Below are 25832 nucleotides of genomic sequence, written 5' to 3'. Positions count from 1 at the left end.
TAGGATGTTAATGAGATTTGAAACTAACTAAGATAACCGCTGGAGGAAGGTGATTTTATAATCTATTGATAGGTTTGATATATATTATAGATTTATAGCTGAACTATGACAAATCGGAAGTCAATATTCTTTCTTTTTTATATATATATATATATTCTTTTTGTATTGTACTAGTTATTGATTTGTGTTGTTTTCTTTTTGTATTGTTTTGGTTTTGAAAATTGGAATAAAAATTAATTGCAAAAAAAAAAAGAAAACGATTTGGAAACTTCAGCTAGTGCAGAATGCCGCGGCCAGAGTTCTTACTGGGACGAAGAAATTCGACCACATAACACCTATTCTGGCCCAACTGCACTGGCTTCCAATACGTTTCCGGGCCAGATTCAAAGTGTTGGTCCTTACCTATAAAGCCCTTAACGGCACTGGACCGCAATATCTGATGGAACGCCTCTCTCGCTATGTTCCTACCCGTTCACTCCGCTCGACGTCTAAGGCCCTTCTCCGGGTCCCAACTCATACAGAGGCCCGGAGAACAGTAACAAGATCTAGGGCCTTTTTGGTGGCAGCCCCTGAATTATGGAATGCCCTCCCAGATGAGATACGCCTGGCGCCTTCTCTGTCATCTTTTCGGCGCCAGGTAAAAACCCACCTCTTCACCCAGGCATTTTAAGCTTTTTATTTTAATTTAATCTTATGTTTATTTTCTTTTACTCTGTTTTTAAATATGTTTTATAATTGAATGCGCAATACACACTTGCTTGTATTTTAAATATTGTGGTTTTATCGTGTTGTACACCGCCCTGGAAGCTGTTAGCTATAGGGCGGTTTAGAAATGCAATTAAACAATAAATAATAAATAAATAATAATATTCCGCCGGGCATTTTTAAAGTGCATGGTGACCAGGCAGGCTTTGAGACAATCCACTTGGTGCTTTAATAATGGATGGTGGCAGTGTTTTTTAAAGGAAAAAAACAAACAAACCCTTGGCTGCCTCACTCAGGCCACATACTCTGAAAATAGCTGGGTGAATATGCCTCCCCCTAGGAACCACAGTGGATGGTCAAGTTGCATTATTACTGTGGCACTGTATGGGGAAACAAGATGGCTGCCCCTGGGGGATGCCATCTTTTTTCCACACAATGCCATGCCCATGATACAACATCATAGTGCAGCATTATTCACAGGGAGGATCATACTGACCCAGCCATTTTTAAAGCACTTGGCAGGCAGTGAGGCTTGGAGCCAAGCTGCTTGCTGTTTAAAAATAACATATTTTTTTAGTAAAAAAATGAAGCAATCCTTAGCCACCTCATCTAGTTGTGAATTAAAGCAGTGGTTCCCAAATGTTTTTCCCCCACGAACAACTTGAAAATTTCTCCTGCTGGGAGGAAGGGAGGGATATAAATCAAATAATAAATAAATAAAATTGCTGGGAGTCTTGGTGTACTGCTTAGTAATTTTTGTGTCTGTTGTAGCAATTGTAATGCATTGTGCTAGAAGCTGTATGATTTTAACTGCACTTTTATTGCTTCTTTTATTTCTTATATATTGTATTTTACTGTATTGCAATTTGAATTCCATAGAGTTCAGATTGTAATACAATAAAATGCAATTTAAGAAACTGAAGCAACAATAAAATACAATTAAAAATTAATATGAACATTTCATGAGATGGATGTGCCATCTCCCGTCGTCAATCACAAATCCACAGGCACACCGCAAACCTGCTGAACGAAGCTTGGTCCACAATTTAGGAACCCCTGAATTAAAGAATGCCCCCCGCATGTTTACCCCACACCACACAGATCTCTCACCACCCTTTCCTGATCTTCAGGGAACGGTTTTCATCCCCTTCACATTCCCACAAATGTGCTGAAAACATTTTATGAAAAACATTAGGCCCACCCATTACTTCCTTTCACCTGTTGCCCTTGTTACTCTTTTTGCGGGCTAGCCCCCCTCCTGCCAAACCAAGCCCCAAACTGCAGAAGCAAAAACCTGTTGTGCAGACCTAAATGCTGCATCAGAATAATTACTGCTCGTTTATGAATCCCATTTCTGCCCATTTTAGCCTCCTCCTCCTCCTCCTCCTTGGATTTAATGGCGAATCAAGACCAAGAAAAGGCCCTACTGGCTACAGGATTATCTCATTTCACTCAGAGCCTTTCATACAGCTACAGCTTCATAGCCTTCACAAACTGCCATAAAATCTCCAAAGTAACATCCCAAAGATTCTTGTCCCAAAGGACAGCCCCCCAACAAGACCATAAGCCTCAAATCACTAAACCTACAAAGGAGAGGCTCACTGTGTTCCACACTGCAAACAATCCCACAGCACACGATCAATTGTTTCCTCCACCCCACAAACCTCACAACACCCAGAATCAATTCTCCCAACCATGCACAAGCCACTCCGAAGAGCACAGTGCCCAAAGATACTGAACAGACTAACCTGCTTTGCCGCCCTTTCAGTTTAAAAATGTGAAAAAATAGACAATTACAGACAAAAAGATAAAATCCTCCTACCTGTAGAACCTACCTTCCACACCCACTGCTTTTGCCTTTCACCTAACAATGTCCATTTAACTCAATTTCTAACTTCCAAAATGGTCAGCAGCAACACAATGTCAATGTCCCTATGATCCAAAGCCTTCCTAGGCACATGATCTGTCATCTCATTCCCAAGAATGCCCATGTGAACCCAAGAAAACCAAACCAAAAGATCTATTAGCTGCAGTTCAGTATCCAAAAGCTGTGTTTCCTTCACCAGATTACATTTACATCCCATATAACTGCCCTGTCAGGCCTCACATCCCTAATTCATTCCAAAGCCAACAGAATAGCCATCAACTCAGCAGTCGCTATCAATACCCAGTCAGACAACCAATAAATCATTTGAACCCCAAACAATGGAATATGAAAGACTGCACCCACAGAGCCACTCTGAGATTCCCGAGATCCACCTATATAAATTGCACACCACTGATCCCATTCCAATATAATATACTCCACCGCTCTACTCTTAGATATTACCAGCTAAAGCTAGTTTCTCATTCTACCACCAAAACTCAAATTAATCAGAGGCGACATGCACAGCCATCCCTAAGGCCAGTGAACAGACAGTCGAGGAACGCTCAAACCATACAGCATATTGGTCTTCAATCAGGTCCAAACCATAACCACATGAAGGACGCTCTTATCAAAATGCCTGGGAGCAGCAAACTCCCAACAATCCCCATAGAGATCATACCCAAGCTCCTCCTGTGAATTTCACATTCTGTCCCCAAAACCAGAAGACAGATACCTTAAATCTCTGGGCTATTCCCCAGTCTCTCCCTCCATGACACTGCATGGTAAAGTCATGAAAGCTCCATATTGTTGTCAAAGCCTTAGTTTGAACAGCATTAACTTTCTGCAACAATTATTTTGAAGCAAATGCATATATCTTGACAACCATAGTCCACAACAGCCTGAATCAACACACAATAGAGCAGAAACATATTCCTCCTATCTGCACCCCAACCACTACCAGAAATACCCCTCATCAGATTCAAATTACCATTACACTTAGCCAGTATATACATTCTTCCAGGTCAATTTTTTATCAAAATGAACACCCAGGAACATAAAGCTAGGCTAACTCAACTGACTTACTCTGAACCCATAAAGCACAGTCATCTGCATACAGACACACAGCAGGAATAACAAAAGGTAAATCATTAATCATTATATTAAACTAACGACACTCCCCTGAAGAATCCCATTCACTATAGCACGGGGCTTCCTGCTCTTGCTCTGCACTCCTTCTTGTTCTCTAGAGCAGTGGCTCTCAAGTCTTTTCCCCAAAGGACCACATGAAAATTGCTGAGGGTCTTGGCAGCCCACTTAATATTTTTTTCTGCCTGTTAGAGCAATTGTAACTCTACAGAATTCAAACTGTAGCACAGTAAAATACAATATAAGAAATACAATTAAAACCAATATGAATATTCAGTGCAATGGATGTACTATCTCCAGTCTTCAACCACAAATCCATAGACATTCCACGGACCACCTGAATGAAGCTCTCAGACCACTGGTGGTCCACAGACCAGAGTTTGGGAAACCCCTGCTCTTGAACATTCATCTACCCTTGACCCTGTATTTGTTCTCTGCCTTTTGCTAAGCTGTGAACACACTAGTCGCCTATAGCAAAACATTTCCATTACCTGGAGGGAGAACAGGTTGATCTGCTGATCAATTGCGAAATCTTTTTGAAATTGAATTTTTAAAAAATGCACTCAAGCTGCTCCCACCAGGTTCTACAGTAAAAAGGGATGGGGTCTGACTAGTGTTTCGTTGGCCCATTTTCAGAACAGAGAAGCGAAGATGCACTGGAACCGGTAGAACACTGAGTATGTTTCTACTCCTAACCTCCCACACCGTCAGAGCTTGGAAAAGTTACTTTTTTACAACTACAACTCCCATCAGCCCCAGCCAGCATGGCCACTGGATTGGGCTGATGGGAGTTGTTCAAAAAAGTAACTTTTTCCAAGCTCTGAACACCTACCTTTCTTTCCCAGCCCCCCTTTCTTCTGTCACAAGCTGTGTACACACTCCTATTTAATCTGCACCCAGTGCACTTCCCATGCTAGTGTGGGAAGCAGTGTACACAGGACATTATCCACAATGTATATTTATCCTGTATCTATCCTGTTGTTTCTTATGAAATGCTGCGTTTTGATGTATTTTCTACCAAACCAGCTTCGATCCGAGTTGAGAAAAAGAATGACCTAAGTGGTGTTTAAAGCTGGAAATGTGTACACAACCACAGTCTCTCCCATTCCTTCTCCTTTTACCTTGAAATGGCACTTGCCCAACAAGAATGCAGCTGCCCTCCATGAACCCTTCCTCCCTCACTCCTCCTTGCAACCTTAATGTCACTGAAGCCCTCACTCCCACCCCCTGACCATCAACTGGATGCTAATTGAAGGGCAGTCTGATCAGAAATGAGTACATCACCAAACACCTTTTGGAGTCACTTCTTCAAATATTGTCAATCCTTTACATTGTTTTTCCTTAAAAAAACACCCACTGTGAATTTTATTTTTCTATTGCACAGTGACCTTTCCTCACAATTCTTGCCTTCTCCAACTACATACATCTCATTCATTTCTGGGGCTTTCAATCAATCAATGCTGTAGCCTTCTGTTGACCCTAACCCCAACCTTTGCTACTTCTGTTTGCTCCTAAGACTCTACAGTTCCCACTTTCAGTTCTTCATTGCCTTCACTCTCACGTTTTGACTCATCTGACCCACTGTCTCACTGAATTACTTCCCCCACTAATCCCCAGCCCTTGCTTTAACTCCTCTATTCAATATATATATATTCATTCACAAAAGATGGCTGGACGCATTCTCTTTTCTTTCATCTTCCTGGCCAAGCAACATCACTATACCATCCTCATATACCTTTATCCTTGATACTTTCCCAAGCCTAACACCTTTGTCACCCTTTCTCACCTTCCACCCATGACCTTGCCTCTTTCTTTAATATCGAAACTGAAACAGCCTGCTGCCACAATATCTCTGCCTTCATGCTCCACCTTTTCCCTTCCTCTTCTTTACCTACCTCAATCCTGTCTTCCTTCTCCCCAATATCCATAGATAAGATGGTCATATTTGCATCTTCATTTAACTCCATCATCTAATCTTAATCCTCTGCTCACCTTTATCACCTCCAAAATCATTATCCACAACCTCCATTGTATCAACCTGGCTCATTGCCCTTTAAACATATAACCCCCCATATCCCCTTAACCCATCCTGTCTTCTCTAGCTACTATCCAACCTATCCTTCACTTCCAAATTCCTGTAAATGTACCATTTACTCTCCTTGCCTCATTGCTGTCTTTTAACACTCCACAATGTGGCTTGTACCTCTGCATTCCACATAAAGTGTCCTCTCTAAAAGCACTAAGGATCATATCTAGAGGCCTCAACTCTACCTTGTCCCCTTTGATCTCTGTGCTGCTACTGATACAGCTGACCATACTCTTCTGCTTTACTTCCTCTATGCCTTAGGTTCCTGTAACTCTGTTTTCAGATGAGTGTCCTCCTATCTGTAACCTATTCAGAGTCGCACTCCCTACACGGGTTTCCTTCCAAAAATCCCATTGTCTGCTCTTTTCCCCAAAGATACTGCAAACAGCACTTTGGGGGCAAATAGGAGCCAGGGAGGAAATTTTCAGTATGAAACCAATGTGGACCCTGATCTGTACTGTGACTGCAGTGTTAGATAAGGGCCCCACTAATTGTTTCTCCTTAAAAATAAAAGTAGCAGTATTAGGCATGTGTTTGTTTGTTTTTTAAAAAATGTTAACATATCCTTTGCTTTACTGAATTGCTCTCCTAATCAAATAGCTCAATTCAACTACTTTCGGCTATTGGGGAAAAATCTTTTGAAATATTTATAGCGTGTAAAATTAAACTGGTATACCTTCTTTGTTTTGTTTGCTAAATATAAGAGAAACATGCTAAGTCAGGTCACAACAGATTTAGGGCATCAGTTTTTTTCAAGGTTCAAGATTTTACAGAAAGCCTCCATCACCGTTTATACTGAGATTTGGGAGGGGTGCCATTAAATATTGTAATATTTCACAAAGTTCTCAGTGACATACTACAATCCAGCATTTTACTCAGCATTTACTGTAACAGGGGTAGTAATTGGTATTTCACTTTAGATACCTTCATGCACTGCTTGTATAAAAGGGGTCCATTCACTAAAAGGGGCCAGGAGGCTGTACTGATGGCCCCACCGCAAGGCCATGACTTCCAGTGGCTTATATATAGACATCTGAGCCAGGGAAACATAGAATCACAGAACAGTAGAGTTGGAAGGGGCCTATAAGGCCATCAAATCCAACTCCCTGCTCAATGCAGGAATCCAACTTAAAGCATAGAATCACAGAATAGTAGAGTGGGAAAGGGGGACAATTTTACTATTCTATGATTCTGTGCTTTAAGTTGGATTCCTGCATTGATCCTACATACATAGACTTCTACATGTGTAGGCTTCCACAGGAGATGGAACACTGCACAATTACTTCAAAATCTACAAGAAACCATGGAGCACTTGAAACACAGATGGTCATTAACACCCTAAAATCAGCCCATCTAAACTCCTTAGAATGATACATGTGAATGAAAATACTATAATCAAGGTGTACGTGAACTTATACGTTTTAGTAAAGGTTCTGCATGTTTAAAAAGAACATTTAACCATTTAATTATGGGTATTATTTTTAATAATTATTATTCTAGGTTTGTTTTTTCTATTACATAACTCCAAATCATAACTCAGACCTGGGTGATAATAGAAACAGGAGGAAGGGCTGCATTGACTGCAGTAGGTTAACTTTCATTACACAGCGATGCTTTTATTCTCCTTTTGACCTGATTTTCCCCTACAGAAAACAAATGGCAGATTTTATATAATATTTAATCTTTCTCTAATGTTGCCATGAGCAGCACATCCTAATCCTTATCATAATTTTCTAGGCCAAGCTACGATTAAGCTCATGATGGCACAGATAAAGGGAATCCACACAATATGGGTTAATATTTTTATTTCTTCTCATAAAGCAAGCAGGAAAAAGGTTCTATATGTACTCCATATATTATTTATTTATTTATCAGGGACATTATTTGAAGTGCTGTCGCACAGATGTGAGATAGTTGATGGACCAAATTTATTTTCTGTTGCTCCAAAGCAAGGAGTAGCCAATGTGGTGCCCTCCAAATGTTGTGGACTCCCACTCCCACCAGTCCAGCCAGCATGGCCAATGACCGGGGAAGATGGGAGTTCTAGTCCACAACGTCTGGATAGCACCACATTTGCCACTCCTGCATCAGAGGGTCGAACTTGGACCAATGGGTCAAATTAGAAGAAAAAAGATTCAGACTAAACAGTTGGAAGCACTGCTGGATGGTACAAGGTGTTTGACAATTGAACAGACTCCCTTTGAAGATGGTGGGCTCTCCTTCCCTAGAAGTTAATTAAGCAGAGCCTGGATTGCCATCTGTTGGGAATGCTGTAGTAGTGCGTTTCCTGCATCATTGGGTTTCAAGATCCCTTCAAACTCCATGATCCTAAGGCTAAGCTAATTAATAAAAGGCATATTATGTTTCACTGCAAAGAATGGCTCCATCCAAAAATTATGTCTGGGGACAATTTCTCAAGGTAGTAGTGAACAAATACCAATAAGTTCATATTTGCAAGGTTCAGGGTCTAAACTTCTGTTTCCCTAATATCCTGCCTCTCACCACCATCCTGTGACCAACCTTGGGCTATAGATTGCATACTAAGAAGGACTAATTACTGGTGTGCTCAAGGAACACTATCACTGGTATTGGGTGTCAGCAAAAATTCTAGGGAGATGGCTCCAGTTCTGTTTCAGACTCTCAAGAGTGCTTCTATATGGCTGATTCCATGTGGCCCAGCAGCCAAGCATAGTCTGTCAGTAGGCCTTTTCAAGTCCCATACATAGACCATCTCCATTAGCGGCTTTATGTATAACCATTGCACTGCATCCAACACAGAAAGCTATGTTGATGCAGTATGTTTGTCAACACATTGCTTTACTGGTGCACCACTTCAGATCTACGAGCTGGACCAAAGTTGCAACGTCTCAGTGACGTTGTTGAATCCTTTACTAACACAGTTTCTGACACAGCAACTCATAGGACTGGAATATACGCTAATACATGGGTTGCCAATGTGGTGCCCATCAGTGCACATACACCCTCAGAGGCTTTAACTGGCACCCACAGGGTCTCATACCCCTGCCTCTCCCTTCACTGAAAGAAGCCATCTTAGCCAATACAAGGTTTTTTTCAAGCCCAACTGTGATGATTGGTACAGCTAGTGAGTGAAGAATTTCACGGTGCATGTGGACTTACAACATTTTCCTAGATGTTTCAATGTTCCCACAGGCCTAAAAAGGTTTGCAACCCCTGAACTAATGTATAGTAACTATTAACATATTATAAATACTGCTCTAAAATAAGGTCGTTTTTTGGAAACTTTGCAGTTGCATAGTTTTGTCATAGTTCTTGTTCCATGAGCTATTATTTAGTTCATAAAAGCAAAGTTTAAGCTTTACTAAGCATGTATTAAATGTACACATTACAAAGTTACTCTGTCAGCTTTGATAGATATAAAACATGTCCTTAATAGCATGGATGATAAGAGATGCGAAGCATTCTCCCTATATGACTCCCTACAGTGAATTTTGCAAATTCATACCGCTGAATGTAAATACACTATATTTCCATAAAAGTACAGAGACAGAAGACTTTAAAATTGCTGTGGAAATTTCACATAAAAAGTGTTTCTGGGTCTGATAAAGCTTTTATGAAATTTGGCAATGAATTAGCAGGTGTTTCTGGAACTGCAGATAAAATATTCAGTAGCTAACTTAAGAAAATATTTGTGGGAAATGACAGCTAAAATATAAACTGCACAGACTCCATCTAGTGGCTAATTTAGCCTAAGATTTAGCAAAACTATGTGGATTAATTTGAATGTTTATTTCTGTTGTGCGGGTGAAGATGCACATTTTCATTAATTTACTTCATGCAATAAATGCAACTAAAAGAAAACAGACTGGTCTGGTCTCCTGGGACAACTAAGTTGCAGTGAGATATACACAGTGTAGGCTGGTGGAACCTAAACCTGGTGGGATACCTATGAGGTCATACGGGCAGAGCCTATGAGGTCCTCATCTTCCTTCCTTGCAGTAGGCACTTAAGCAGTACAGTTCTACAAATACTTAGCACCTAAATGTGCCTTACTTTGGTTCAGAAAGGGCCCCTGTGGTCACAATTGCAGTCATTCCTGCTTCTCCACACACACCCCATCCCACCTCATGTTTACCATGGACAGTCAGCTATGTCTTGTTGGTCCTGATTGTTGAGAGAAAAGCACCAATGCATGTTGCAAGTGATCTGAACCAATGTGGAACAACAGAGAGAAAAGCAATCTATTCTTCCCTCTGCTGATTCCTCTTCTAAAGTGTTTGTTGTTTCTACAGGCTTCACTCCTACTCTTCTTTCCTTCTCTTCCAGTCTTTGGCTCCCTGAGTGCAGGCCGTATGGCTACTTCACCATGTATGACTTTACCTCTTTGTAGTAGTTTCTTTATTCTTTCAACTACTAGTCTTAACAGACCAGATTTCTGCACTCTGCTGCAATATATACACACCCAAAACTCTTAACACTGATTGTGGAAATGCAGCTGTTAAAAGGCTTAAGAACCTTGTTTTTCCCAATGCCAACCCTAAACCATATGGAAGAGATGTAATTAATATAGTATACCCTTAATTATCGTAAAAAAAATTCATACCCTCCCCTCCTCCCCAGCAAAGGTTTGGAAATTAGGGGATAAGAAACATATACTTTCCATCGATCTGAACAAGGTTAGACTTTGCATGTTAAGGTTTGTATGACTTCTGTGCAAAGTGATAACGGTGAGAAATATGTATTTTATTACTGATTATGGCTATCTACTCTTTTTACTGATCTTAATAAGCAAGTCTGGAAACGTTTTTAGGCTGAAGAGTGGGGTAAAAGTGCTATATGTGCCTGTCAGTTGTATAGTACACAACATTAAAATCTTCATGCTTCAGGATAGTGGGGTTTGCTTGGGTTCTTGCAATGAGTTGTATTTACAGATTAGCAGACATAAAAATAAACTGGAGTCAACAAACCAGAAAGAAGCAATCTTTTTCTTTAAAAGAGAGCTTGTGATCCCTTTGAATATAAGAGCAGCTGTGCTGGACCAAGCCAAATGCTGACCTACTCCAGCATCTTGCTTCCCACAATGGAAACCAGATGAAGCCTGCAAGCAGGGTTTGATGCCAGTAACGCTTTTCTGTTATTAAACACCTTCATCATATTCAGAGGTAGACTGCCTCTAACCCTGGAGAAGGAAAGATATCTGTCAATTTATTGCTAATGGAACTTCCAGTTTCAGAGGCAGTCTACCTCTGAATATGCTGAAGTTGGGGAGACTAACAACAGAAGGGCTTTTGGCCTCAAAACACACACACACACACCTCCCCCTCTCTCTAAGCACCCCCGACTTACCAAAATTCTCTCCCCCTCAGCAACACCAAGCAGTGAACACATACACATGCACACACACAGATCTCCCTTTCTCTCCAAGCAACCTCCCCAACCTGCATTTCAACAGAAGCCTTCAGAATTCTCTTCTCCCTGCCCAATAAAGTAATGAACACACACACACTCCTCTATTCTCCCCCACACCTCCACTTACAGTGCCCAGACCTCAAGAAAGAGCCAAGAAGGAAGGCAATGTTCAAACAGGAAGGCCCTCTCTCAGACACCTCAACCTAGCCAAGGAGGAAAGATGTGCTTCTGACGCGTAAATGGAGTGCCCACCATTCTCCACACTCACCCACTCTATTTATTTGAAAGTTTTTACAATAAAAACAAAGCACTTACCTCCTCATCCAAGGAAACCTGTAGTTGATTTGTCTTAGTCACTTCTTCTCCTCTCTCATACACACAAAATAAGTAAAAAGCCTAACCAAGCCTAAATAATGTCAAACTGTATGCCAGAGTGTCAAACGTTTTTCAGTCCAAGGACAATTCCAACCTGGAGCATAGGTCTGAGGGGGGGAGGTGAAGTGAGCAATGGCTATCTGACATATTACCATCATTATTTTTTATTATTCATGAGTGGGAATGAGGGGTAGCACTGCACAACTGGCCGCCCAGCATCAGCATTGCTGCCACTTGCCAGGTGGGAGAGGAGGAGGTACAAGGCCACAGGGAGGTTACTGGACAGGAGCACCAGCAGGAGCACCAGCAGATCCAATCTGGTGCTCCCACTGGTGCAGCTGCCAAGCACTGACCCCACCATCACCTTGCCTCTCCCTATCTTCCTCCCTATAAGCAGCAGCAATGCTGGTGCCAGAAGGCCAGGTATGTGGTACCTCCCCTCCTCACCAACTGCTCCAGTTATCATTAGATTTATATCCCACCTTTCCTTGAAGGGCATCAAGGTGGTACACATGGTCCTTCCCCTCCATTGTATACTCACAACAACCCTGTGAAGTAGGTTGAGAGACAGTGACTGGCCCAAGATCACCAGTGAGCTTAAAGGCTGAGATGAGATTTGAACCCTGGCCTCCCATGTCCTAGTCCAACACTCTAACCACTACTCCACCTACACCACTCCACCTTCCTCTCATCCCCATGTTAGCTCCTAGGCTTAGGAGAGCCAAAACATCAGAAATGTATTGCTCCAGGTTCAGACAAATGCAATGTGCTCACAAGCAAAGTAGGCTGCCTCTGTTCCTTTGAACTGTTCCAAGCAGGAAAGAATACAACGAAGAGAAAGAACTTGGAGAACTAGCTATTTTATACAGATAGGTAACAGTTTATCTAATTTACTATGTTCTGCTAAAGGTTTAATATCCACTGAAGAACTGACAACCCCACACCATGCATAAACTTTTACACCTCTATCATGTCCTACCTCACTCTCCTTTTTTTCTGAACTAGAAAGCCCCAAATATTTCCTCAAAGGGGAGTTGATTCAACCCCCTAATCCTTTTTGAGATTAGGCAACCAGAACTGTACACAGTATTCCAACTGTGGTTGCATCATAAATTTGCATAACTGCATCCTTTTCTTTTTTTTTATCATTAATTTTTATTCAAATTTTCAAAGACAAAAAACAAAACAAAACAAAAATAATTAAACAATAAAATAAAATGTTGACTTCCGATTTGTCGCAGATCAGTTATAGGTCTACAATATATAACAATCCTGTCTCTTAAATTATATTATAAAATCACTTTCCTCCAGTAGTTATCTTAATTAATCATCAAATCTCATAAACATTACTTTATTCTTTCCACAAAAAGTCAAAGAGAGGTTTCAATTCCTTGAGAGATATATCTTTCAATTTTTCTCCAAATAAACATGTCGATTAATCCATCTCGTTCAAATCTATTAGGTCCAATAATTTCAATAGCCATTCTTCCATTATCAATGTTAATTCCATCTTCCATCTTCAATAATCCTGTTAAGTCCAGTAATTTCAGTAGCCATTCTTCCATTATCAGTATCCCATAATAATCTTGTTGTCATAGCCATAGTCCAAATAAACATATCGATTAATCCATCTCATCAAATCTGTTAGGTCCAATAATTTCAATAGCCATTCTTCCATTATCAATGTTAATTCCATCTTCCATAGTCCTGTTCAGTCCAGTAATTTCAGTATCCATTCTTCCATTATCAGTATCCCATAATAATCTTGCTGTCATAGCCATAGTCATATAATAAGAGTCTGATGGGAATTTCCTTTATCACAAATATTTCCTTGCCATCAATTCTGAATATGTTGCTGAAATATTGTTGTAAAGTCATATCTCTGTTCTTTTTTACAAAATGCACTGGCTCATCTCTTGAGAATTTTTCCATTGTCACATATCTGTAGTTAATTCCATAGATTTTTTCTATGTCAAGCTCCATCACATCATTCCAGTCCAGAAAATTATCCAAGACCTTGATAACTTTATCTCTAATATATTCATTAATTTCTTCAGAGACAACGTTGAATTCCAAACAATGAACTTTGTTTCTAATATCCATAAACTCGAAATCTTTTTCCAATTCCACATTTATTCCAATCTCCAGGGCTTGTATCTTCCCTTTAATTTTTCTTTTCTCATCTCTAATCTCATCAATCTCCTCTCTCACAAAATCCCCTATTTCTTTAAGTTCCTGCGTCATTTTGCCAAATTCAATTTTCATCTCCTGTCTACCCTGTCTCAGGGTTTGTTTCGTTATCTCAATCTCATCCATTATTTTCTGAAACATAATTTCTTCCATGGTCTCAGCCACTTTCCTGATTGCCATTCTTAAAACCACGAAAACAAAAATTATTTCAGCCACAATTGGGTTAATATTCCAGGCTTGATGACATCACAGTGTAGACAGTACAGCCTGCCTTACCTCTTATATATTCAGGAATACAAAACAAATTTAGTTCCCAGCTTCAAAACAGTTAGTGGCGTCGTGAACAAGTAGATTCGTCAAAATGAAATAGACCAAAAAGAAAATAGTCCCGGACATATAATACTCCAAAGTTCATAAATCAAATTTATTTATTTATTTATTTATTTCCTCTTCGAAATAGAAATCTCTCTTCCGTTTGTATCTTTAGAATGCACTTCCAGGCCAGCTTTTTGCAATAAAAACAAAGATAAGCTTTTTCAATTTCTTTCCTCCTTAATTTCGTGAATAAAAGAGAAGAGTTATAACTCACCCAGAAATTCTTTATAGCTGATTCATTGACAAATCTCTTTTTGCTGCAACAATTTAAACCAAGTGAAAAAAATAGAAAGAAGGATGCTTGCCTGTTAAAGTCCGTTTTTCTTTGAAGAAAAGATAAACATGTAGCTTAATCAGTTAGAGCTTGTTGGAAGTCCGTCCGTCCGCTGCTGGCTGAACCTTCTCTCATAAATTAATGAAATCCAGTCCTCCCAACAAAAACAGGCTTTTGTGGTTAATCTCTACATTTCTCCCTGCCCGGGAGAAAATCTTTACCAGTCAAAAAGAACGTTCTGACTGATTTTAAAACTGAAAAAGCTTCTTCTGAGACGAGAGCTCGTCTCAAAAAGCAGGCACAAGCGAAGTCACCCTTCCCGGAAGTCCAACTGCATCCTTTTCTAAATGATCTCTAACATGGAATTTGGGGGGTTTCTTAATGGTCCCCAACATGGAATCTGGTTTCTGTTTGTCAGTCAGTTGCTGGCTCTGGTCTCTTTCTAGTCCTTTCACCTTAGCCTTTCTACCTCTTAGATCTCTTCCCAGTCTTTTTCCAGTCCTTAGCTCTCCCTATAAAGCTAATCCATAGAAATTGTGTGAGCGTTCACTCCTTGGCAAATCGACAACTTTCCCTTCTCTCACAGACACTGGACTATGGAATTCTAACAGCTTAATACCCTGATCAGCTGGAATTGTTGTGAACATTCAATGACATCACACAACTCATCCAACTATTGTTAGAAATTCCCCAAAGGAAAATTCTATTCCAATACAAATTTTAGTCAGCTTGCCCAATGCAAATGCTTACCCCATAATATTACTATTCTCATCATAAGCAAAATAATCTGTACTACTCTGGGGTAAACACAAAGTGCAATCTACACATGCTTACTAAGAAGCAAACCCCAGTGAGTTAAATGGGGCTTACTTCCTAGTAAGTATGTATGGGATTGCAGCCCCAGTTTACTATACGATAAATAAAAGTTGTCAAACCAGAGTAAGAATTTGAAAGCAAATATGCACCAAGACTTTTTGGTGCCAGACACAGACAATATTTACGGTACCTGCCACAGTATGACAGGAAACACAAAAATAAGCTGACCATACTATTGCTTTAGGAGGCCTTTTCTTCGTGACTAATTGGAATGGTTTCGTCTGAAAAGTAGACATCTTAAACCCATTCCAAATACATAAATGCTTAACTGCTTATCTCATATCTGGGCACAATTTCTCTTTCTTGTTGCTGGATCATGGCCACTGTGTGGAAATCAATGGGGACTACATCTAAGGAATGTGTTTAGATATGAAAATTCTAATACTATCTCTCCACATTTCAGTTACTCTGTTTTTATTGCACCCTGCTTAGTATATAAAAAGTTCTCTCTTGAATAGCTATGCAGTGTGATTTATATGAAATGGGGTGCAAGCATCACTATAAACTGCCAGGCTCACACTGTTATTTTCATTTGGAAGCATTCTGTCTTCCTAGCACAGCACCTTTTAGGAAACATAGTAACCCACAGAAGAAATTATTCAACTCAAGGTAAAGTGGGATTTCTATAGCTTTTTAAATAAGTGAAAAACAATTTGGAGAACTCTCAATCCATGGCAAATTCACATGAGACAATGATACATATTATAAATGATATGATGTGGATATGGCATCTGTTCAGAGAATCAAACTAAGTGTACAAGGTATCTCCTTATCCCCTCAATTTCTATTATACAAGAGCCACTTAACATGAGAATTATTATGTGCAAACTAAAAAATGTAAAGTGCAAATGTGACAAATTCATAGGAATGCATATGAGAAAACAGAATTGGCTGTAGTCCTCTATTGAGAATATATTCCATAGTATACATTGGAACCACATATAGCATGAAATGGCCTTCTCTGTGAGCCAAAGAGATTACACTATGGGTAATTTTATTATTCTGATTCCTAACCTTTTCTTCCTCTCCTAAGGAAAAACATCTGCAGAGTGGAAAGCCAGTGGGTGATAAGGAAGAGGCATCTGGAGGGAGGGGGAAGGGAAGGGACTGCTTAACCTTTTCTCTGTTAACCTTGGCTTACTCAAGTCAATCTCCTCCTCCCCAAACTGCTCTATCAGTGGCTAAGATGGGAAGACCTCTTGCAGAAATTGCTGTTCAAAGCGGGAGGAATATAGGAACACAGAATCAAGTCAGATTACTGGTCCATCCAGCTCAGTATTGTCTACACTGACTGCCAGCAGCAGGGAGGTAAAGGAAAGTAAAACTCCTGCTGGACACTCCTAAGATTTAAACCAGCTTTCTGATTTTATCTAATAAGGTGATAGTCAACTTAATACAAAAAACAAAGTGTGTGTGTGTGTGTGTGTGTGTGCCAACTTGTGTATTAAATTTTGTCTGTAAGCTACTTTTGAAAAAGTTGCAATATAATTTTTTTAAACATACCTCTTTGGTTAAAATTTAGAAATGCCTGGTTTGGGCTGGACATGGTCCTATATTTAGCAAATATTTATTTATTTATTTATTTATTATTAAATTTATATCCCGCCTTCCTTCCACAGCGCCAAACAAAAAACAGTAAAACACTAAATATATAGCCCATTGAAAGAAGGGAGAAGATTAAGCACATGCATAACTCATCCAAATCAATGGGACTTGCAGTGCAATCTTATTGATGTCTACTCAAAACTCAAAATGAGTTCAGCTGGCCTTACTCCTAGGTATTAGATTGCAGCCTTAAGCATGTTTAATTTGGGTCAGATGATGCTCTTATTTGTTACATTTCTATCTTACATTTCCTCAAAGCGGGGCAGCAAGATACACAACAATCACCATAAACAATATTGGGAAGCAATATTGCTCAATATTGCTCAATTTGGTCAAGACCACTCATAGAATAGCTCCACTGAATGGGAATTTAAATCTAGTATTTCCACATTCTTACCCACAGCCACAGTGCTTCTACTAGCTCTGTCATATGCTGCAATCTAGTGATCTTGCTGCAATCCACAATCTAGCACAATTAAGGCTCATTGTGAACTGCAAAGGCTGAGGGAAAAGCGGGGAAAGTCCACTGATGATTAACAACATGAAAGTCTAGTAATTCTTAAGCAATCTGTCAGCTGATACATTATGTGCTTTTTTTTGCATTGGTTTTGACAATCATATCTCAGTTAATAAGCCAAGACATGAACAAGCTTTTTTCCTCTGTGTACGCAGTCCCCTTGCTTCTCCTGTCTTGCAAGCTGCAATTAAACCAAGAAGACTCTGATTAAGCCATTGTTTCCCATTTTGCAGGAAAAAGGAAGTTATGGTGACCTGCTTCAGAATATTAAACCAACTTCAAACAATGTTTGAATATCCTGATGCAACAGGAAACAATGGTTACCTGAACACTTCTTCGTTTGTTTTCTAGCACTGTGAAGCGAAGAGCAAAGGGGCTATGAGCCCACACAAAAGGTTCATTCATATCTTGCCTGAACAAGGCCATATCCTATGCCTCAGAGTAAAAGACGATGGTAGAAAAATGTAAAGAGAACATAGCCTTTCTTTCAGGTAATATCAGTTAATCATGACAGGAAAGGAATGTTTAGACTAATTTTCCACACACATAATATATGCATAGATTTAAATCTTTATCTCACCTTTTTCACTGACACTTTCACTTTCTATTTCCACGTCATCACAACTGGTATATTCAGGTGTTGATGCTCCTTCTTCCTCAGAGCTGCTGACTGACATTTGTCTTTTCTTTCCACCCCGTTTCGATCTATGAGGCTTTGGAGGAGACGGTCGCACTGATTCTGACTGGTCAGAACTAAGGGAATCATTCCTTAGCATGGTCTCCATTTTCTCCCGCTTTGCTTTCCGACTGAGAATAGCAGAGCTAGGATCTAGGCGACTCTGTGTTTTAATGGGATCGTGGTTTTTGGATTCTAAGTGCTCTGTAGGAACCACACTATGCCTGGGAGTTGGTGGGCTATGATTAGCTATTTTTTTAGAAACAGACATTCTTACATCACCTGTTCTTTCTACTGCATATGCCCTTTGAGTATCCAGGTGAGATTTTATGTCCTGAGTTACTTGCACCTGTGAGTTCCTTCCTAGGTTATTCTCAGGTGCCTCAGGCTCCTCAACTTCTGTATGTGGCAAAGCAACATCACTGTGTCTTCTTTCATGCCGTGCTTTTGAAACTTTTGCGTGCATGCGCATCTGTTGCTCCTCGGGATGCGGCTTTACGGGATACCTTGCCAGATTTGGATCACTCCTGTATCGAGTGTGATAGTCATCTTCTTTCCTTTGCTTCTCATCATCTATAGTTTTGCCTTCCTCAAAACTGCGCGGAAAGTCTGAATAGTCCTGAGACCTTCCTTTCTCTAATCTTCTAACATCACGTCTTTCTTTACATTCCCTCTCCTCTGTTTGTCCTTCACCCTGCTGAAGTGAGGATTTTGGCACACGTCTGCGCTCACCTTTTAGATCTCCTTTTCCATTCTGTTCAGACCCTGTGGATGTCTTCTTCCTGATGTGAAGGGAGTGAGGGGAAATAAGGAGAAATCACACAAACCAATTAAATGACAAGTGGTCAAGCCAATTTTGTGCAAACCATTGTACTACACATAAAAAAGGCACAGTAGGAAAACAGAAAGCTGCCTTAATACTTGAGTCAGACAAATGGTCCATTCAGCTCAGCATTATCTACACTGACTAGCAGACAGAGTTTCAGACAAGTGTTTTCCCAGCCTTACCTGGAGATGACAGGAATTGAACCTCAGACCTTCTGCATACCAAGCATTCATTCTACCACAGAGCTACAGGGCTTCCCCATAAACTAAAGAAAAGATTACACAAAGGTTTTTAACTTAGTCCTCTCAAGAAGACAGATGCTAAAATAGAAGTAAAAAAAAACTATTTTCAGAAATCCATTTGGGAATAGGTAAAAAAGAATGACTAAAACATGTAGCCATTAAAAACTTCATTTAGGACCAATCATCGTGAGTCTAAATATTTGTGTTAGAATGTGTCTATCCATATAAGCAACACAATCCTTGATTTCTCTTCCAAAAATGTTTAGCAGGCCTAAAAAGTATTTGTAAAGTCACTTTGACATTTCAAAATGCATGCATCTTAACTGCATAAATATGGATCTGTTGAAAATGAAATTGTAAAGTGAGACTCAAATCTTTAAGTATCTGTGAAGAGAAATCTTAATGTCCTTCTGAAAATTAATATTTGTCTGCAGCTAGTATGTGTAGAAAGGGACTGAAGCAAGAAAATTTCCATTGTTGATCAGAAAACAGTGTCACTGAGTACATTACTCATAAACTAAGATAACTGACCTAAGAACTCCTCCACTTTACCTTAATCCCATTAGCAATGACTGAGCCTTCCAAGAATCCCATAATCTCCCCTTCTAGTAAAGAACATCAGGTTCCTGACTATTTTACCACCCTTCAAAATAGTGGCTAGGTTCCAAAGAAGCAATAGGAGCATGCAGGACACAACAGACTCATTCAGCCAAAGCTTTGCTTGCACTGTCATCAACACAGTTTTCACTACTTCACACAGTGCATAAACTATGGAATTTGCTACCACCAGTCTGGACAACTTTAAAAGGGGATTAGACAAATTCATGGAGAATAAAGCTATCGTTTGCTACAAGACATGATGGCTGTATGCTATTTCCAGTACTCTGCTCAAGTATTACCAGAGCACAATTATCTTCTATATTTATCATGGTAGTCTACACTGCTTCACATTATAGTTACATTTTTCCTATAGTTATATGGGCCAGGCCATTGGCTTCAGTATTACCTCTCTCTTGGGGGTTCACTTCTAGACCTCGATGAAGTTTGCTTCTGTTCCAGGCCCATAGCTTGCTGGGATAGCTCTATGCCTTTCCTCCTGCCAGTTTGCACACTAGAGGGTATTTCCTGTGGAGTGGCAGCTGCTGTGCTTAGGGGTGTTTGAGATCTTGACCGTTCTTGAAGCCTCGCTTTCTTTTCTCTAGGTGCATCTGAACTGCCACCAGTAGCTGTATCACTCAGTGTTCCATCCTGACTGGGTGGCTGTTGAGGACCACTTCCAAAAAACCAAGCTCCAGATTTCGTTAGGATCTCTTGTTGCTTTCGGCATAAGTTGCATACCCACATAACCTAGTTATAAAGAAAAACAACAGTCTAAGTATTCTCCAGTTTTAAAAATGCTTGGCTGTCTAAACATCTGAAAAGAATAAAACTTCCCTTCTCTGAAGTTTGTGCTGGTGTTCATGCTAAGGACATGCTTGTAGAGTGTGCATACATACAAACATACTGCAAACAGGTGTTTTCACTGTGGTTGCACCAAACATTCACATTTCATCAGTACTCTGAAGCCTATTTCAATGTTCAAAACATTATTTATTTATTTATTATTTAATTTATATCCCACCCTTCCTCCCAGCAGGAGCCCAGGGCGGCAAAACATGTGATGATAATCATGTTCTGCCTGGACTGGCCCCACCCCAATGCAATCCGCACACCCTTAAGCTGTCCCCATGAGGTGGAACTCGGAGTGCTCAGGGTTCCAGCACACAGGGATCGCCTACGTGTATTGGGAGGCTTAGCTTGCTGCAGATATGCTCTGGGGCACGAATGTGAAGGTGGGGTGAGTGAATGTGGCACTGCTCTCTGCTTCTTGTGATTCTTACTGCTTGTCTCAAATATTCAAATAGGGCTTAAGAGCTAGTGTGGTATGGTGATTAGATTACAATTTAGGAGACCTGGGTTTAAATCCCAACTCCTTAAGAAACAAAGTGTGTGACCCTGGGCTGGGCATTCTCTCTCAGCTTAACCCTATCAACATGCTTGTTGTGAGGATTGGGGGGGGGAGTAGGGACGGTAACTCAGTGGTAGAGCACATGCTTTGCATGAAGAAGGTCCCAAGTTCATTTCCTGCTATCTCCAGTTCAAAGGATCAGGTAGTAGGTGATGGGAATGGCCTCTGCCTGAGATCTGCAGAAGAGCTGCTGCTGATCAGAGTATATAATACTGGGCTACATGGACTAATTCTCTGACCTGGTATAAGACAGCTTCCTACATTGCCCTAAGTGCCTTAGAAGGAGGATGGCATAAAAATACTGTACATGAAATAAACATAAGGCTTAGATACAGAGGTAGAAGTCTCCCATGCATGGGATTCTGCTAATGGGATACCTCCACCAGCAGAAGGCGAGCATTTCTCACAATCTCCTCTTCTCCCTGCAGCCTCTTTTGAAGGTTCAAGCAGCATGAGAGGTGGCACAGGGGCCCCACGGGGAAGAGGAAATTGGTAAAAAATGCCACCCTGCCTTATATTCCAATGGGAGCCTCCACTGGATCCAAGCTCCCTCCATAAACAAAAGGAGCCCTTGTGTTTGTGAAGGGCAAGTTAAGATCCAAGCCTAAAAAAAAAACTTGAAGTGGCTTGACTCTCTAGTTCTGTAAGACTGCAGTCCTATAACCACTGACTTGGGAGTAAGTCCCACTGAACTCATTGAGATTTATTTCTGAGGACTACGCTGTATATGATGACACAAAATGGCGGGAGGATATTTTTTTAAAAAATACAGGCAGATCATAGGATCAGCCTAACAAACCAAGTTCATTTCACATACGATGGGAGTTACAATATTCAGGCCAGAGATATCCACACCCACACCCCATTCATTAATGAAAACAAAGAACTAAGCAAATGTTAATTCAATGTTTTGTTGTCCTTCCAATCAAACACCCAGTGTTACATATCCAAAAAATAGTTAATCATTAATTTGCATATGCTTCCATCATTCCCAAATGTAATATGCTTCCCAGGGCTAAGTAAGAATTATGTTCAAACAGAATAGTGATGACTACACTGACATTTCATTTGAGGAAAAGAAACAAAACCTGCCTTATGAGAGAAACCTTTAAGAAGATAAAATATTATTCACATCACAAGTATGATTATATATTCTCAGGAAAGTCTGAAAACAAGCAGGCAATTCTATTTCTGGGCCAGTACCGCTAGATTTTAAAAATATGAATTCTTTTCATAACAGTGGGAAGCAGCAACATATATTAAGGCCAGATGCCAGCTCTAAGAATTATGTAGGGATCAAGGCACCCATGCACTGTAAGTGATAAAAGAACAAAAAAGGGGGATAAAGAGTTAAACAAATACGTGCACACTTAAATAGCTAATACGTGCACACTTATTTGGAAGCAAGTCCAATTAATAATATTTATAATAAAGGGCACCAGTTGCCCCTGAAATGTGATTAAAATTAGGTTACTAGCAAAACATAATAGAAATAAACAGAAAAATAAGAAGTTGGATCCAGGCTTAGGCTGCAATCCTAACCACGTCTACTCAGAAGTAAGTCCCACTGAATTTAATAGGGCTTACAACCAGGTAAACAGGGTTATGACTGTAGTCTTAGTCATGCTGAATCACTGGGTCTTTCTTCTGAGTAGACATGGATAGAATTGCACTGTTAATACCTTAAGGCCTATTGATTTCTTGGACCTACTCTAAGCATGACTAAGGCTGCAATCCAACACATGTCTATTCAGAAGTAAACTTCATTGGATTCAATGGGACTTACTCCCAAGTAAGTGTGTATTGGATTGCAGCCTTAGTTGAATCCAACCCAAGGAGATTTCTAAAAATGAATGATAAGAGAAATAATTACAGAAAAAAATCAGTTAAATGCTTCGTAAAATTAGGGGGGGAAATAAACATTGCATAAATGTAAGCAAATGCAAAACACAAAAAGAAAGTACACTGTACATTGAGTAATAAACACATTAATACAGGTGTAAATGAAATCCAATAAAAAGGAAATGAGGTAAGAAAATGAAGAATATCTAAGCAATACTGATATCCACTGATAAGGTGTCAACCAGTAATATTTTTCCCTATCAAAATTTCAAAAATATCCAGGCTCAAATTATTTCAGCAATAATGAACATGAATAATCTTGCAATAGTAATTGCAAGAAGCAAAAAGAGTGCTGCTTTTGTCAAGGAATGAAGAGACATTCTGCATGCATACAAATAATAAATTGTCTTCAGATACTGCATAGGAAACAAGTAAACAAAATTATTAAAGAGTTCATATAATATCTAAAATAATTCTTATTGAAATAATCCCACAATACATTATTTTCAACCTAAACTTTAGTTAAATATTTAAATTGTAAGCATAAAAAATAAAAGTAAAGTGTGTTCATTAATTAAGAAAAAAATCCCCTTTTTGCACAAGAGAATTTTTTTATTAGAGTAACATTCAAGTGTTATAATATAGAGAATCTCATAAAAAAACTTACACCTACAGCAGAGCTATCAGTTTTGGTTTAACTTAAAAATAAAATAAAAAATAAGTCCCAGTGAAATAATAGGAGCAACATCAACAACAAGTAGGAAGGAATGAAAAACACCACTGATTATCATTGTCTCTCTTTTATCTGGGTAGTCGGACCCCATATAAAGTAAACATTGCAAAATGAACAAATGAAAATATAAGTTAACGCTACACTATACAAATGTGCATATCAAATCAATCTGAAAGTCTCTGAGCAAGCAATCATAATATTCTTCCTATGTGTGAATGTGTGTTGGATGTGTTAATATATATAGCTTTTGCCATGAGCTAATATTTGAATTAAATATATAAAATTTGATGGCTCCGGGAAAGATTACAAGGGTGTCATTCAGCTCTATTAGAATAACTGGGAATTTTGCCAGTGACTTCTATAGGAAGTAGACCATAAATGTTCAAAAATTCCCAAGCTCATTGCTAGTGAGCAATGTACCCTGTTGTGTTTTCCAAGAAAACTAGCAAATTGAAACAAATGTTCATTAGTGAAGCTATTTATAGAACCCATATACTGTATTGGAAAAAACCCTCAAAAGTTATTCTAAGCCAAAATCCAACACAGTATGATTATAAATTATTAATATGAAATAAGATTGACAGCACAATGCTATACATGTCTACTCAGAAGTAGGTACCATCGAGTTCAATTGAGCTTACTTCCAGGTAAGTTTATGTAGGACTGCAGTCTTAAGTCTTATGCAATTAATTCATAACATAATTGTCAATATAAAACTGACAGATGCTACTGAATACTATTCCTCCTAATACAACATATGTGAAACTAACCATCTTCAAAAATTAAACATTTCTGGAAGTTAATTTATTCTGATGCACAGCTTCATACTGCAATTGTTTCTTTTGGACATAACTATGCATCCTAAATAACTAAACTAGCCATGGCACAAAGTGTATGTGCATCCACACTCCTAGCCATACCCACACACAGACACACACTAAAAAATATTCTACATATGTGAAAATCTAACAACAATAATCTAGAATTATAAACTGAAAAAAGTCACACACACCCCACAGATTATACACAAAGAAAATCTACATTACTCACATACAGGCTACATCATCATCTCTGTTTATGAGCCTCTTCAGAGCTTAGTTAATACATGCTAAGTTAGCTGTTGGCCTTGAACTATACTCGGTCCAGAGGGGTGGGGTAAGCATAGGGGGTACAGACAAAAGACCTTCTTCAAAAGGGGGGGGGGGACCTTGAGCTGGTATAACAGTTTCAGTGAGAAAGCTGCTTACTGAAAAATATTTTGTAGGGAAATATGTGGAACAGGCAATCTAACAGCATGCAGGAATTATATCCTGATTGAAAATACTGGGCCATGGTCCAAACTAATCTAAACTAAAGCAGGTCTGTGTAATAACTTATCTTAACAATACACAGATGTTAGGCAACCAAACAAACACACTGATGAAGGATTACAGTCCTTTAACGTGGCTTCTGAACCTCCATGCAATGCACCAACAACTCAAGGAAGGGTTCTGTGTTAGAATGAGTTAGAAATACACGTAAATTCTAACTCATTCTAACATAGAATTAGAAGAGATTGTTAGAAACACATTTGCAGTTTATTTTTTCTTCTTGGGTGTGTCTTGACTCTTGATGCAGCTTTTCAGTAAGTCATCAATACTTTTACTGAATACCTGTGTAAACCACATACACATGTGTATGTGTGAAGCTTTTAGAGAAAAATCGCTACCACTGTTTAATGTATCATGCCACATCCACAGCATGCATTTAAAGCACATGGCTTCTCCCAAAGAATGCTGGGAACTGTAGTTTACCCTCAAAGAGCTACAATTCCCTCTACCCTTAACAAACTACAGTTCTCAGGATTCTTTGGGGGAAGACTTGTGCCTTAAATGTATGTTGTGGATGTGACATTCTTCCGCTTCACTCCTCCCATGGTGTAAGTGATAAACAAATCAGGAATCCTTGGGTTTCTTTACATCTGAACCTAGGATCTTGGTTTGTAGCTCCATAATAAGTTATGAGCGCTAGTCAGCCCAAAGCCTTTATTTATTTATTTCTTACCCACCCTTTGCCACAAGGTCCCAGGGTCCAGTTACAATAAGAAAATATACAATTATAA

The 25832-nt window shown here is 39.4% G+C and overlaps 1 protein-coding gene across 16 annotated transcripts in view; it reads right to left on the bottom strand.

Moving 5' to 3' along the window:
- The window catches only part of RIMS1 (regulating synaptic membrane exocytosis 1), a 542374-nt gene that overhangs the window by 235144 nt on the left and 281398 nt on the right, over positions 1-25832 (bottom strand). For all 16 annotated transcript variants that reach the window (XM_061623103.1, XM_061623106.1, XM_061623108.1 and 13 more), the window contains 2 exons: positions 20155-20495; positions 17985-18862 (listed from right to left, as the gene is read on the bottom strand). In XM_061623103.1, coding sequence (XP_061479087.1) covers positions 17985-18862; positions 20155-20495 — 1219 coding nt within the window. The remainder of the gene's footprint in view (positions 1-17984; positions 18863-20154; positions 20496-25832) is intronic.

Source organism: Rhineura floridana, chromosome 4, assembly GCF_030035675.1.
Source record: "Rhineura floridana isolate rRhiFlo1 chromosome 4, rRhiFlo1.hap2, whole genome shotgun sequence".
NCBI lineage: Eukaryota > Metazoa > Chordata > Lepidosauria > Squamata > Rhineuridae > Rhineura > Rhineura floridana.
The sequence above is the reverse complement of the archived record's forward strand: the minus strand, read 5'-3'. Positions and strand labels throughout refer to the sequence as shown.